Raw genomic sequence first — 16,424 nt, 5'->3', positions numbered from 1 at the left:
GTGTCCCAGTGTCTGACCATAAGAGATAATCCAGACAATGTACTGGTGAGCAAATATGGTTGAACATCTGAATATCTCTAAAAGCCTGTGGGTGTTGAAAGTGTGCATACAGTATGTGTGTGTTTGGTGCAGGCAGAGGTCGTGCAGAAGGAGTGCAGCATGAGGGCCCAGTTCTGGAGACAGCAGAGAGTTAAAGAGGAGCAGCTAGTAGCTGATTTCGACAGAGCACTGCGGACTGCCTTTACACGGCCCTACAGGAAGAAGTCTGCATCCTTCAAGAAAAACATGATTTTCATGCAGGACAATGCTCCATCACACACGTCCAAGTACTCCACAGCGTGGCTGGCAAGAAAGGGTATAAAAGAAGAAAATCTAATGATATGGCCTCCTTGTTCACCTGATCTGAACCCCATTGAGAACCTGTGGTCCATCATCAAATGTGCGATTTACAAGGAGGGAAAACAGTACACCTCTCTGAACAGTGTCTGGGAGGCTGTGGTTGCTGCTGCACGCAATGTTGATGGTGAACAGATCAAAACACTGACAGAATCCATGGATGGCAGGCTTTTGAGTGTCCTTGCAAAGAAAGGTGGCTATATTGGTCACTGATTTGTTTTGTTTGGTTTTGAATGTCAGAAATGTATATTTGTGAATGTTGAGATGTTATATTGGTTTCACTGGTAAAATAAATAATTGAAATGGGTATGAATTTGTTTTTGTTGTTGCCTAATAATTATGCACAGTAATAGTCACCTGCACACACAGATATCCCCTAAAATAGCTAAAACTAAAACTACTTCCAAAAATATTCAGCTTTGATATTAATGAGTTTTTGTGTTCATTGAGAACATGGTTGTTGTTCAAATTAAATCCTCAAATAAAATTAATCCTCAAAATACAACTTGCCTAATAATTCTGCACTCCTGTATATATATATATATTAGATTAGATTTATGTATTTATATACATTGCTCTATTGCTCTTTGCACTTTTGGCTAGATGCTAATAGGATTTCATTGGCCCTGTACTCTGCACAATGACAATAAAGTAAAATCTAATCTAATCTAATTTAATCTAATCTAATCTAATCTATGAAGCAAGCTAAGCTTTTTAAATATGTAATTAGCAAAATAGGATCACTAATAACAGTTCGTATCTGAGATAAAATATTGCAAAAACAAAATATCTTTTCTACAGTAATTGCCTGTATCATTCTTTTGTTTCAATGGTTTGCAGTAAAAGTGAATTTGCACATGACCATGTTACCAAATCTGACATTTAACAGCAAGTTCATGCATGCAGAAGTTGGCAGATATTCTTTCCTATATTGCATGAGCAGTTCAAAATGATGTGGTCAGCTGGCTTCATGTGATGCCTGATGGGGGGGAATTGGACATTGGACTAAATACGGGAGAAAATTGTTGACAGATGGCTTAGAATTCACCCTTGAATTCACCCTTTTTTCATCCATGAAGCCTGCTAATGTCAGAGTGCTGTGTCTCATTCAGGTCTATAGATAGAATGATGTGACCTGCATTCTCATCATGAACACAAATGCGTCCAGGCCTGGTTCCTATCTGCTTTGGGGTACAGACTGTAGACCCTGTGACTGGGGTTGTGGCTCCGGTAGTAGGCGCTCGGCTAGACGTGTGGAAGAGGACTGTAGTCCCAGTGACTGTGTCCCAGTGTCTGACCATAAGAGATAATCCAGACAATGTACTGGTGAGCAAATATGGTTGAACATCTGAATATCTCTAAAAGCCTGTGGGTGTTGAAAGTGTGCATACAGTATGTGTGTGTTTGGTGCAGGCAGAGGTCGTGCAGAAGGAGTGCAGCATGAGGGCCCAGTTCTGGAGACAGCAGAGAGTTAAAGAGGAGCAGCTAGTAGCTGATTTCGACAGAGCACTGCGGGACTGCCTTTACACGGCCCTACAGGAAGAGTCATATCATGTGAGGTTTACAGCGGGCTTGATAGACAAGAGATGGCTCCAAATGTGAGTGGAAAGGCCTTAATCGTGCGTGTGCATGTTGGTGTGTGTTAGCTTGTGTGGACGGACACAGAGAAGCAATTAAGGGAGGCAGCAGCGGAGCTTCAGGAGGCAGTCTATAAAGAGGCTCAGAGAAGGAATGCTGTAAACTCGGAGCTCTCACTCCTGCTGCCTAGACACATCCTACTCACTTTTACTGGAGGTGACATGTACACTTGTTAAAGGCTTGGTTAATAGGGGGTGTACAAACATGAATAGATCCCACAGATTAGGTGTCTGTGTGTGTGTGTGTGTGTGTGTGTGTGTGTGTGTGTGTGTGTGTGTGTGTTTACATAGGTGACGATGAAGAGTGGAAACAGCATAGCCATTGGAACGCTGAAGTGACTGCAGTGTTGAATAGAGTGAGTGTGTTTATGGCAAAGCAGCAGTTGGAGCAAGATCGGTCCATGCCTCTGGTCAGTTTCAATGTTTAATCTCTTGTGCTTTTATGTACATAAATATAAATACACTATGCACTATGCACTCACTCCTAAACAATAGGTCCAGGACGATTATTTTATATGCAATTCAGAGACATTCTGCATCTGAGAGAGATTTTGGCATTTTTTTTCAAGGCAGTAATTTGTTCTCACATTGATAATGTCTGTGGGTGTCTCAAAAGAGTACATAATAAAAAGTTTATTCCCATTGTTACACATTATAGTAGGAATGCTATCCACTTGGTGCATAGATAAGGCATATGTGAGGAAGCTGCCTCATTTATTTACTGTTCTCACTTATTACAACTACTGTATAAATAGTGGTTGACTCACCAGACTTTCTTGTCTTTTGATTTTAATATACTTTTCAAGTTAACAAGAACCTGGAAAGTGGCTTTGGAAAAGTCTTCTGTTAAATGACTTACAATAGTAACAGTAAGAGATTAGAATGAGCAATAATATAAACAGAATCAAGAATTCAACAGCACATCCACCACACTGTCAAGCGCTAACAGTGTCAGCTCTTTTATATCTGACATACCTTTAGTGTCTGTGTACTCAACCTTAGAGTTTCTAGTAGTGTATCTACTACTGCAGCTCTTATGCTTGGTGTTATCTCTTGTTGCAGCATCAATGCACTTTTGAATGTGCATTAGGGCGCTTTAATAAAGTCGATACTTTATGAGATAGCCCAGTCACTCGCCTGAGCGAGTATACCAAGATATGGGTTAGGCATTCAATCATCTGTGGAAGATCCAGCTTTAGATTCAGTAGTGCAGCATTAATATCTGCCTGCAGAGCATTTGCTTCTGCTGATCTGCACTCCTGATCATCAGGATGCTCAGATGGCAGATTGTCAGCAGGCTCATCGTTCACTTTTAGAGGATGAAAAGCAGCTTCTGAGAGTACGTCAGGGTCTGTGTGTATGTGAGGCAGCTGTACAAAGCTGCTCTGAATTCTACACTTCATTTCACTGCCTTGTGGTAACAGCTTATTTGTTTGTCCCATGTCTGCTGATGATTCCTCTTTATTCCATCATAAATGAGTTCTTGGCAAACCTAGTGAGCTTTTCATTCATGCTGCAACAATGCAGAAAATGACAGCTTTTTCTAAAGGGATATGCAGCAGTGTCTGATGTCCACATGCAAGGTTCAAGCATTGAACAGTCTGCATCTACAGTAGTTGTGCATGTCTAGGTCAAGGCTCAATAAGTGCACGTGAAAGAGTTTCCATTTTTAGGCAATTTGAGCTCTGATCCATCATCTAACTCTATCACGGTCTGTTTATACGAACTTGCCATCTTGTACTTTCCTGAAATGTTGGGAAAGCAATTCAGCAATTCAGAGCAAATTATGGATTCATGAATTCATGAATGAATTAAATGAGTAATGCTGCATCTTAGGACCCACCACTGCTAAATGCAGACACATATAAATAGGCCACATGCCGGCTCTGTAGATACTGTGAACTAGTGTGAGCATAGAATTTAGAAGGTCAGATAACCTTCAGCTAAGTCATGCATCAGTGTGTACTTCTCTGATGTTTCAGAATAACCTATATGAATAAGAAAAACATGAATGAAAAAATAAGTAGTGGTGGAAATGAGGTGATTGGTGACCTATATTCCTGGTCAAATTAAAATGGGCCAAAATAGCCAAGTATTATGATTTTAATGGTCTTAACAACAAAATTGTTCAGAAAATGAGCAATAAAATGCACCCCTGAGAGTTCCTGTGCTACCATGTGCTTGTTTACTTCTGCTACATCAACTGGTATTTTGAGGGCTTCTGGTTTTGGAGGGTTCCTGGGGCCTCTTTTATATAAACATAATATAAATTCATGTGGGATTTATGGAAATCCATGTGTATAATGTGTGTCTTTTTGTAAGCAAATCAAGATGCTTGTCAAAATGCTTGATATGAAATGTAACATGTTTGTGTTCTCAAAAACTCCTCATCAAGTTTTGGTTGGAGTTCATTAACATTGAAAGAAACAACAGCAACATTTTTTTTTCTAGAAAATGCTGTCCATAAGTTTACCCATAAGACTTGAATGCTTGAGGGGAAGAACTATCCAATTATAGGATAATGTAAATGTATTGATTTATTTCTTACTCATTTCCTGACCAATGATTTGTTGTTAACATCATTAGAAATGTGCTCATCTCATGTGAAAACTATTGGGCCAATAGTGAGGTTACTGGGAATACTACAATAGCTCTGAAGGAAATTGTCTTGGCTGGCTATAATGAAAGAAATTTCCAATACAGATTTAAATTTGTAATTTATCTCTCATTTTAATTCCTTTGTTGGGTTAATTATTTTGCGCTTACATGTACGGTGAATTTCCCAACATTTATAGACACCTCTGACAGATTCCATTTTATATCCTAAAAGTGAACATTAAAGAATCCCCCTAAAATACCAAACACAACACAAATTGGTGGAATGATGTTCTGCTGTTATAGGAGGAGAAGACAAGGCAGAAGGAGCTGTGGGAGCAATTAAAGCAGAGACACACCGAGCTGGACGTTGCTCTTTCTTCAGCACGCTTGGCCTGCGATCTCAGCCAGCTCCGTGCTGATACTGCTGAGGTAATGCACACCTAAAGCCAGCATGTTAAACACAGCATGCGTATGAACTTATATAGAGCTTGGTCGAGGAAAAATAGACTTTAAGATGATTTCACACATCCACATTTTATATGGATGAGCTGGAGCTGATTCGCGAATAGCGCTGTGTTACACACTAAAATCCTATAAGCCTGTTTTACTCCCATCTCAATAGGCCATATTGTCAGGCTCGTTCTCGTATAAGGATTATGGTATGGTGCAGCCCAGAGGCAGGAAAAACCCTCTGAAAGCAATGGTTCTGACTCAGCACAAAATCCTCCCTCGGTTGGAGCGCCTCATTCAGATGCTGGAGGAGGGCAAACTTTCTAGTCTCGTTTTTGGTGCCCAGAGCCAGCAGAGCACTGGTACAACAACAATACCCTCATTCATTTTGTTGAAATTAGCATGTCCTGCTTCCTTTAGTTGTCTACACTCTTTCTTTTGCAGACCTGGCATTGAAGCAGGCATTGGACAGAGATACAAGCTCCAGAGCCTGGACTGTGTCGGTCCCTGTAGCTAAAGGTATTAATTGAAAAGCATGACTGAGTCAATTCCACTGGTCAGAACACTTTTTACTCACGGTGTATGAAGTTGTATTCTGACTGCTCATTGTGATATTTAATGTAATTTCTGAGGCACAGATGCCAATCAGTCTTGCTGTGCAGCAGTTTCGACTCAGTCACTGAAAATTCAAGAAAAGGCTTTGTCTGCGAGCGAGCTGAATGCCTCAGAGCCTGTATTCTCCAGTTCATCCCCTACACACACAGAACAGGATGTCAGCTCTGCTCAAATCCAGGGTAAGGTAATATTCTGACCAGCACCTCTTTTGCCATCATGAGTGACAGTAGTTCACTAACCTTCTCAAATTTTGCCCAATCAGATGCCCAAAATCTTAAGGAGACATTATTTCCCATGCACATGACCCTTAGCTTTGAAACGAAAGATACACTATAAGGACAAAAGTATCTCTTGTGGAGATCTCAAATCTCCACAAGCACGCTCCAAAGTAGTGTAGTGAAACATCTTCCCAAAAGAGTGAAGTGAATTATTAGAGCAATTCAGGACTAAATGTGGAATGTGATGCTCAAAAAGCACATACCATAGTTATAACCAGGTGTTCGCAAACTTTTGGCAATATAGCAGGATTAGAAACATCATAACCTAAACCTATTAAAGGTCATTGCATATATGAAGCACTAGAGGGTAGTAAGACCCAACATCGGATAATAATTAAGGCTCGAGATGACTGAACAGCTGGTCTACGTTAAAGCCTTTTGTAATGATTATTATCGCCATGTGCTTTACTATATCATCCAAGTGAGGACTGGGCCAATTTTCTGGAACTCACTCCATTCTTTCAACTTATTCAAGATGTTGAACAAAGGCTCAGAGACCAAGCAAAGATGGCAGGCCTGCTCAGCGGCAAGCACCTCGATCACTCGCTGACCCATTTAGGCCACGTGCTAAAATAAACATTAGCAACACTTTACAATAACAGTACATAAATAAGCATGTACTAATATGTAAATGTTATTTTATTATGAACTAATGATGAGTTAAGGCATATACTAATCAAGAACTAACCTTAACTACACCATAAGTCACATGAATTCATGTGTGAACAATGGCTACCTAAATAAAAGTGCATCATTTAAAACCCACAAAGGTACAATAATAAACACCTGTTTTTTCACCTGGTTATTTATACCTTTCTCATCACATCTACCCACCGTGAATGGTTACAGTGGCCGTGGCCCCAAAGCACTGCTCCATTGTCCTCATTATTAAAGTACCACACTAACATGTATTCATAAAGCAGACGTGCCTTTGTGGGTTCCTAGAGGAGGATAATTCAGCACTATCCAATGGTGTAGGTAAAGTATTTTAAATAGTGCACTTTTATTTCATATTCTTTCTTATAGAGCAATTATCACTTAGCTTAACCTAAAGTGTTAATTAATATATTGTTAAACAAACTTGTACTAACATGTAATCATGGTAGCCATTGTGCCCACATGAATTCATGTGGCTCATGGTGTAGGAAAGTTAGTTCTTACATTTACATTTACATTTGTGGCATTTAGCAGACGCCCTTATCCAGAGCGACGTACAAAAGTGCTTTGAGTCTCTAGTAATGAATAAATCTACACTGGTACGCAAGATTACAAACTTAATATAAATATAACTCAAATTCTACAAACTTGGAAAGTGCTAATTTAGGTATTTCAGGAAGAGGTAGGTCTTCAGTCGTCGTTTGAAGATAATCAGGGACTCTGCTGTACGGACATCTAGGGAAAGTTCATTCCACCACCTCGGTGCCAGAACAGAGAAGAGCCTTGAAGTGTAAAGCCTTGAAGTTCTTGATTAGTACATGCTTTTAACTCATCAAAAGTTCATAATAAAGTAACATTTAGTTTACAAATTAGTACATGCTTATTCATGTACTGTTATTATAGTTAAGTGTTACCAAAACATTACATAATAGATCATATTTGCTGTCTTTTGTTGTCAATTGTTTTTTTTCTTTATTGAGAAAGGAACCTTGGACCATGGCCTCTTTGTGTTGTGTTCTCAGGGTGCCCCTTTATTGATTTCTTGGATGCCCAGTGGGATTGTGAGGGAGAGCTTGTCAAAGTCGCAGCTGACACTCTTAATCCCCGGGAGTTTCTGATCTACCAGCACGGCCAGCTTCTTCTCCAACTGCTTTATACACACAAAGTGGTTCGAATCTCTCTATTTCTGCTTTTTTTTTTTCTTACACACACATTCATTTACACACTTCTTCATTTTGATTTATTGTGAGTAATATTTTATACCCACTGAACAAGGACATAATGAAATGCTTAATGTATTGGAAAGTAACTCCGATTAGTTATGCTTGGGGTTGTACTTTTCAGGCACCAGCAGTGGAATTACAACTCGCCTCAAGCCTTCCTGCGAACAACTACCGCTGCAATGCCTTCCGTAATTCTTTTTATTACCAGGTATTTGTAGCCAAAGTATGTGGTGATATTTTACATATGTCTTAAAGAAGACAAGAGGAAAACTGTGTATATTTGATGCTTTGCAATTTTTAAACAATTTGAAATAGCATTAGCTTGGCATCATTCAGTCTCAGTTTAAGGATTAATAGTTTCGATATATTTATTCATAGTGCAAAAGTTTTAGCTTATATATATATATATATATATATATATATATATATATATATATATATATATATATATATATATAGAGAGAGAGAGAGAGAGAGAGAGAGAGAGAGAGAGAGAGAGAGAGATAGATTTGAAACATTTTCCTTTTTCTAGTTGCACTGTTATGTATAAATAATCATTGTCAAACAGAAGCTTGAAATAATACAAATTTTAGGTCTTGCAAAACCTTTAATGGTCTCTGCTGTGTCTCCTTTTTTCCTAAAAGTCAACAAATATGGCCATACAAAGGACATGAGCTTTGTCTGCTCAAGGAAACTGGTGTTCATTCTGAGATCAATAGGAATGTGCTGAATCTGCAGCACCACTGCTGTTTCTAACTGTGTTGATATATGTCGAAAGATTAGGTAAAATGGTCAGTCGGGAAAATGTCTAGGCATTCCAAAATGTCTGATTGGTACTGTGTTTGTAGGAGACTGAGAACACTCTGTATGTGCGCCAGCAAAGGCTACAATCCGTAGGAGGATTCTCTCTGCTGCTTCTACACTGTGCTGCTCACATATCCACTGGTCAACTGAGTGTTGATACAAATGTTTCTTTCCAAAGAGCCTTCTTTAAGGTACTAGCCAGGATCATGCTCTCATGGCATTTTGTAGCATTTCATGATGTCAACTGTGTTTTTTTTTCCCACCTGCTTTTTATTTTTTTTATGCTGCTCCAGGTCCTACAAGTGTGTCTAAGTGAGTTGTTCCATGCCAGATTGGAGCCTGATTTGGATGAAGAAAAAAAACAAGGCACTGACTCAGCGCTTAATAGCCTTCTGCTCAAGAGTGTACATCAACCTGACCCAGGAACTGTGTCAGAGAACCTGAATGTAAGCCAACTCATTATAACCTGCGCTTCATTGTCTAAACGCACGGCACCATGCTGAAAGCTGGGGCATTCACTTCAGAGGGAGCCTGGAAGCGGGTTGCTAAATTTTACAGAATTATTAATATAGTGTATATTTTGACAGGAGGTGGCCAGGTTGCTGGAGAAGCACAGAGAAAGTTCAGTGCTCAGGAATGTAGAAAGCCTGCTGAGAGATATGAAGCTGGAGGTCAGCCCAAGTGACAGTGAGCTGCCAATTAAACATGGAGCAGAAGGCCAGGACATTGTGCCAGAGTGAAGTGTCGAAATCGTTTTTTTTTTTTTTAAGTACGAGCCCTGAATGTGACAAGATCAACTATTTAATCCAAACTACTGTGTGCTGCAAAGATAGATGGCGACATAGATGCTGTCTCTGCATCGCATAGAGGATATTTGTGTAACTGCAGAAAAAAGCAGAGAAAAACTTTAAACAAACACACAAAAAAGAAAAAAAAATTAGTGTGGTGGATGAAGAACGAATGAATGACAAGGTCATGTAGTCAGCACTGTATTATTAATGTAAATAACAATTATGGTAAACATTAAAAAAATCGTGAGTATAAAACATTTGTTATGTATGCTTTCAATATTTCATAAAGCAAGGCCCATTTGCCTTGAGGTCATTAAATTAGCAGCTTTGAGAAGACTTGTTGGTGACACAAAGTTTTCTGAGGGCAGACTTAGAATTCTTGATTTATTATGTTTTTAGAAACCTTCCTACATACATCTGGTTGTAACTGACACTGTGTTTGGTTTTAAAGTACAGTGCATCCACATTTAAAGTGTTCATAGCGCTTCACATTTTATGTCACAGCCTTATTTAAAAATAGATTTAATTGATTATTTTCCTGGAAATTTTACAAACAATACCCTATAGTGATAATGTGAAAGAAGTTGGTATTGCAAATGTATTACAAATAAAAAATACAAAAAAATCACATACACATAAGTATTCACAGCCTTTGCCATGGCATTCGAAACTGAGCTCATGTGCATCCTGTTTCCACTGATCATCCTTGAGATGTTTCTACAACTTGATTGAAGTCCATCTGTGGTAAATAAACTTCCCCTAGATGTCCGAACAGCAGAATCCCTGGCTATCTTCAAGTGATGGTTGAAGACCTACCTCTTTCTGAAACACTGAAACTAACACTTTCCAAGTTTGCTTTGTTTAAAAAAAAGTTGTAGGCTGATTTATTTTAAGTTTGTAATAAAGAGTACCAGATTTATTCATTGCTAAAGACTCAAAGCAATTTTGTATGTCACTCTGGACATGGGTGTCTGCTAAATGCCACAAAATGTAAATGTAAATAATGTAGAGCAGTAATCCCAACTTTTTTGCATTACAAACCAATTTTACAGAAGAAAAGTATTTATTTTTTCTATTAAATTGTATTATTATTATTATTTTTAAATTTTCAATATTATATAAATAAATTGAATTAATTATTAAATTGTATAATACGTGTAATAATACACATGCACAGTAATTGTGTGCAACAATATACGGACAACCAAGGCCCACAACAAATTTCCATGGACCCCCCCTGGAAAATTTGTTGTGGTCTCTGGTAGTCCGTATGTTGTTGCACGTAAAAAGTTGCATATTTTTATATAATGTAATTATATAAATGGAACTGCAACTAAAACAAAACGGTGCATCGAAATAGGCACAGGCAGAAGTGCTCTTTTTTTCAAATTAAACACTCTGTAGACTGCAAAAGTCCATAAAATCTAAATAAAATAAACATTAAAAAGGTTTTATACTTTCTGTTTGGCACGGATATACTTTCTGTTCTGCGAACAGATATCGGTCCGTGGCCCGGTGGTTGGGACCCCCTGATGCAGAGGAGCATTAATCAGACTTTGCAGTGATTATAACTGGGAAATGAAACACAGGTCTATTATTAAGCTACTCCTAATATACAAACTCTACATATTTGCACTAATTATTATCATTAGAGAATTTTTTGATATAATGATACTCATGTATTGTTAATAATTTCAAACTAAATTTCAAATAGACCATTGATATGATGTGCTGTACAAAATTCCTTACAAACTTTCTGAGGTACTTATAAAGCTGCAGAAAATGTTACTTTTTTTCTGATTGGTTGATGTCAGAGGTCTGGGGTGGCTGATTTAATACTGTAAATCCCATCGGACTGCCAGTCCAAGGAAGTCTTAATGATGTTTGCATTGTGTTTTGGTGGTCATTATCTGGCAGTAAGAAAAGTTTGTACAAGTCAGTCAGTTTTCCCAAAGGTATTACGATTACAGCATAACGTATTTTTACTAAATCTCTTCATCATTCATCACTGTACTGCATTCAACTAGGTCTCTGTAATCAGAGCTACAGAAGACAAAGATCCGATGATTTACAAAACTTCCCAGACATGCCTTTTCTTAAAAAATATTTTCCCCCTAAAATACCCTAAAAAGTTGCAAACTTTTGTGAGGTCTAGTCCTCACAACATGTTTTGTATGTTTATGATTTATAGTAACATTTTGTTCTGCATTGCTATAAAACCTTCTGTGATAAATCACCTCATTATGCACTTTACTGGGATATTGGGATAACTTCTATATATGTTTTTTGTAGATTTTAATTAATATACAACTTACTAAATGTTAATTGTAAATGATAGTCTTTTCTTACCTAACTTTTTTTTTAACTTATTTTACATCATACTCTACTCAATTTACAGTGCATCTGGAAGGTATTCACAATGCTTCATCTTTTCCACAGTTTATGTTACAGCCTTAATCCAAAATGGATGGAACTCATTATTTAAAAAATGCAATAAACAGTACTGCTTAATGACATTATGAAAGAAGATTGATTGAAATCTTTATGCAAATTGCAAATGCAAATTTATTAAAAATAAAGAACAACAACAACAACAAAAATCACGTGCATAAGTATTCACTCATTCGAAGTATTTGCTCAATACTTTGTTGAAGCACCTTTGGCACCAATTACAGCCTCAAGTCTTTTTAAATTTGATGCTACAAGCTTGGCACACCTATTTTTTGGGCAGTTTATCCCATCCTTCTTTGCAGAACCTCTCAAGCTCCATCGGGTTGTGTAGGAAGCGTCAGTGCACAGCCATTTTCAAATCTCTCTAGAGATTTTTAATCAGATTCAATTCTGGGCTCTGGCTGGGCCACTCAAGGACATTCACAGAGTCGTCCCATAGCCACTCCTTTGTTATCTTGGCTGTGTGTTTAGTGTCGTTGTCCTGTTTCTAAGATGAACCATTTCCCCAGTCTGAGGTCCAGAGCGCTCTTGAGCAGGTTTTCTTTTTTATTAAGTATGTCTCTGTACATTGCTGCATTTATCTTTCCCTCAATCCTGAATAGTCTCCCAGTTCCTGCTGCTGTGAAACATCCCCAAAACATGATGCTGCCACCACCATGCTTTACTGTGGGGATGGTCTTGGCCAGGTGATGAGCGGTGATATTTTAAAGAAATTGTCAAGTTTGCTTTCACTACATTCTACGGTATTTATTCACAGTAAACTAACAACTCCATTTTCAAGCAAACACTTTTGTGTGGCTCGTTGGTCTAGGGGTATGATTCTCGCTTCGGGTGCGAGAGGTCCCGGGTTCAAATCCCGGACGAGCCCGCTTTTAGGGAAAGTTGGGGTTTAAGTTCCAGCATTGCCAAGCTGCCACTCTTAGGTCTTTGCACAAGGCCCTTAATCCTCTGTGCTGTATCATACCTGCGCTCTGACCCCAGCATCCTTACCTTGCTGGCATGTGCCAAGAAATAAATTCATTGTGCTGTAATGTACATTTGGCAAAAAAAGCCTCTTTATATACACACATGCATTATGACTCAGATTTACACATTAACTGCGAAGTACAGTACTTTGCAAATAGATAGATAGATAGATAGATAGATAGATAGATAGATAGATAGATAGATAGATAGATAGATAGATAGATAGATAGATAGATAGATAGATAGATAGATACAACTTTATTGTCATTGCATTGTACAGGTACACAGCAAAGAAATGCAGTTTGGCATCTACCAGAAGTGCAAAATGTAGCAATTGTGCAAAAAGTGCAGATAAATATCTAGAATATTTACAGTGCAGATAACTATCTGGCATATTTACAGCAGTGGTATATATATGAAGTATATACAGTGAATAAATATGAAGGCTATGAAGGTTACAGATCACAGGATTATGGCAGTAAGGAGTAGCAAGCTGAATAAACAGTCTACTATATATAAAAAATATATATATATAAATATATACACATACATTATGTACACAGATTTATGTGAAATGTTGGGCAGAATGTACAGTGATGATAAGTGTATTCAGACCCCTGACTAATTAGCGAATATTGTAATGCACAAATAGTGCATTCTGTTTAAGATGTATTTTAAAACACTGAAACTCAAAATTATTGACATCAACTCACCCAGATTCCTTTATTTATCAGAGGTGCTGGTGAGGATATATGAATTAATCTATGCTTTTGGGCAATAAAAGTGCCAGAAAATGAAACTTTTTTGATTATTTTGATTTCTTGTCGGTTTGAGACTTGCAGACAGCTTTTTCCAGAAAGACGGATCAATGTTGTTTCATTCAGTGTTATGTGTTCAATCATTTATTTGTTTTTGAGCGGTTAAAAAACTTTATGGCCTGAGACATATCTTGAATTTTTACATTTACATTTACATTTGCGGCATTTAGCAGACGCCCTTATGCAGAGCGACGCACAAAAGTGCTTTGAGTCTCTAGTAATGAATAAATCTACACTGGTACGCAAGATTACAAACTTAATATAAACATAACCCTTGAATTCTACAAACTTGGAAAGTGCTAATTTAAGTGTTTCCGGAAGAGGTAGGTCTTCAGTCGTAGCTTGAAGATAGTCAGGGACTCCGCTGTACGGACATCTAATGGAAGTTCATTCCACCACCTCGGTGCCAGAACAGAGAAGAGCCTTGAAGTGTACTTACCTCTCATTCTGAGAGAAGGTGGTGCCAGTTGAGCAGTGCTGGAGGATCTCAGACATCGTGGTGCAGTGCGAGATGTGTTAAGGTCACTGAGGTAAGATGGTGCTGGTCCATTTTTGGCCTTGTAGGCAAGCATCAGTGTTTTGAATCTGATACGTGCAGCTACTGGAAGCCAGTGAAGGAAGTGCAGCAGTGGGGTGGTGTGGGAAAACTTGGGCAGATTGAACACAAGTCGTGCAGCTGCATTTTGGATTATTTGCAGTGGACAAATAGCGTTCAGGGGAAGACCTGCCAGCAGAGAGTTGCAGTAGACAAGTCTTGAAATGACAAGAGACTGAACAAGCACCTGGGCAGCCTGTGTGGACAGAAATAGTCGAATCCTTAGGATGTTATAGAGAAGATTATTTTAGAGAAGATTATTTTTAAATAAAACATTTGAATCTATTTAATGATTTAACCTTTGTATACTGGAAGACTATGAAAGGTAAACTCACAGTTTCTTACCCCAGACATGCAAAAGCAAATGGGAGATTTTCGTAGTGCATTTGTTTTATGCTCATTTCCTCACCTCTATTTTGTTGTTAAAACCATTAAAAGCTGAATCATTTGCCAGTTTGGGCTTGGTCCATTAACTTTTTGTATATTGTTAATTGTAATAGGTGATTGTTAAAGCAAATTTATTTCCATATTTATCTACACCTTTAACACCTATGATTAAAAACAAAGGGTGACAAAGCATTCTCAGTTGCATGACTTTAATCACCTTGTAATACATCTGTTTATCTTACCACATGGTGCTGTAATCCATTCCTTCCGCTAATGTTACCGAATCCATTGTATTCCCCGGAGCAAATTCTGATGAGAATAAGAATCTAATCCTACATTCTTATGCACACCAAGTAAATAACTAAGTAGAAAATCATTATAGAGTGAGATTTAAAAAAAAGAAAATGTTTTAGATTAGTTCTACCTCTTTTTTCAATTTACTGACCATTTTTATTCGTCTATTTTGTCAGTCAGCACATGTTCAGTCATTTCATTTTCAATTTTACTCACCTTTTTCTCTTGTAATCCTCCTGAAATCATTTAACTCCTAATCTCTAGGTCCATGATTATAAATCATTTTATAAAAAATTATAAAAAAATTTCGTAATAAAATTTGGATCTGCCTAGGTACTAATGTGGAATTGTACATATTAAGACCTTTTTAAATGTATTATGTATTACACTCTTTAAACCAAGCATAGAAGCTGTTAAATGAATCTGGTGGAGAGGCATCAGTGTCACAGCCAGGTGATGTCCTGTAATTGAAAATGGCTTGAATACCATGCTACATGGCCTATGTGTCTATGCTGTCCTGAAGTAACTGTAGCTGTACATGTGTGTGCTTTGCCTCTCTGATTGGCTGGGACAATTTGGCAATTGCTGTTCATAGGGTCACCTTGTCACCTTCTCTTTAGGTTAAGTCTCGGGTCCTTAGCAAAGCACGCACGTCTGCAGTCATCCACAACTTCTGTTTAGAGTGTAAAGTGATGGTCTTCAAGACTGACATAAAAAAAGAAATAGTTTTGGCTGTCATATGCTTTCTGTTAATACATGTGATAGACTTGTTCTCATTAACTTGCATCTTTTGCTAAATCTACTATCCACTAATAGCCAGTGTATAATTACTTTAATATAGCTTATTTCTTTAGTTAATAAAATTATTTTGTATGCTTGGACTGTATATACTTGTCAAGATTGTGCACAGACTACCCAATAATGCATATTAGAAATCAAATACAGGCTCAGTAAATAAGTCACCCCCCTTTTTTTTAAATAATAGATAAGGCAGAATTGCTTATCTAAATAAATTAGGAATTAGAAAAACTATAAACTAAATTATAAAAAAATAAAGAAGCATTCAATGAAAAAAATTGCAATGTAATGTTTGTGTTTTTTACACTCATTTGAAACTTTTCTTTTAAGTAAATTTTAGTTTTCTGTATTTGCACCTAATTAAATAGCATATGAATGATAATAAATAGCATATTATTGGCATCATTTCCACATTTGATTGTCCTGAGTTTTATTCATTTAGTGGTGGATGGAGTACACAAATGTATGTAAAAGTTGCAAAAGTTTGAAAAAATTGTTATATTGTACATTCAAATGTAATGAAGTACAGTAACTAATTCAAATCATATCTATCTATATTTATTAAGTTTGTATTGCAGTCTTTTCTTAGATTTAATCAGAATCAGAAAAAGATTTATTGCGTGTTTTTGCACATGCAAGGAATTTGTTTTGGTTACAGAAGCTTCC

At 37.5% G+C, this 16,424-nt stretch overlaps 1 protein-coding gene and 1 non-coding gene across 3 annotated transcripts; both read left to right on the top strand.

Moving 5' to 3' along the window:
- Positions 1 to 1,463: 1,463 nt before the first annotated feature.
- On the top strand, positions 1,464 to 9,947 carry LOC124394809. Of its 2 annotated transcripts, none has more exons than XM_046863276.1 (13): positions 1,464 to 1,722; positions 1,810 to 1,950; positions 2,043 to 2,190; positions 2,325 to 2,443; positions 4,935 to 5,060; positions 5,254 to 5,443; positions 5,526 to 5,600; positions 5,720 to 5,875; positions 7,654 to 7,799; positions 7,976 to 8,062; positions 8,703 to 8,849; positions 8,952 to 9,104; positions 9,246 to 9,947. In XM_046863276.1, the coding sequence occupies exons 1-13, from the start codon at positions 1,555 to 1,557 to the stop codon at positions 9,396 to 9,398; spliced, it is 1,809 nt and encodes a 602-aa protein (XP_046719232.1). In that variant the 5' UTR covers positions 1,464 to 1,554; the 3' UTR covers positions 9,399 to 9,947. The 2 variants fall into 2 exon arrangements, with proteins under 2 accessions (XP_046719232.1, XP_046719231.1); XM_046863275.1 differs by having other exon boundaries at positions 7,976 to 8,077.
- Positions 9,948 to 12,696: 2,749 nt separating this feature from the next.
- On the top strand, positions 12,697 to 12,768 carry trnap-cgg. The gene has a single exon. It is a non-coding gene; the product is annotated as a tRNA-Pro (tRNA).
- The last annotated feature ends 3,656 nt before the right edge of the window (positions 12,769 to 16,424 follow it).

This window comes from Silurus meridionalis, chromosome 12 (assembly GCF_014805685.1).
Source record: "Silurus meridionalis isolate SWU-2019-XX chromosome 12, ASM1480568v1, whole genome shotgun sequence".
Lineage (NCBI taxonomy): Eukaryota > Metazoa > Chordata > Actinopteri > Siluriformes > Siluridae > Silurus > Silurus meridionalis.
This window is presented reverse-complemented; position numbering and strand designations above follow the sequence as displayed.

What these genes read in the sequence shown, in the direction of transcription:
- LOC124394809 (XM_046863275.1), top strand. Translation starts at nt 1,555, where the DNA reads ATGCGTCCAGGCCTGGTTCCTATCTGCTTTGGGGTACAGACTGTAGAC. An exon ending in GTCGGTCCCTGTAGCTAAAG is followed by an intron (nt 5,601 to 5,719) that starts GTATTAATTGAA and finishes TCTGAGGCACAG; the next exon opens with ATGCCAATCAGTCTTGCTGT. An exon ending in CTGTGTCAGAGAACCTGAAT is followed by an intron (nt 9,105 to 9,245) that starts GTAAGCCAACTC and finishes ATATTTTGACAG; the next exon opens with GAGGTGGCCAGGTTGCTGGA.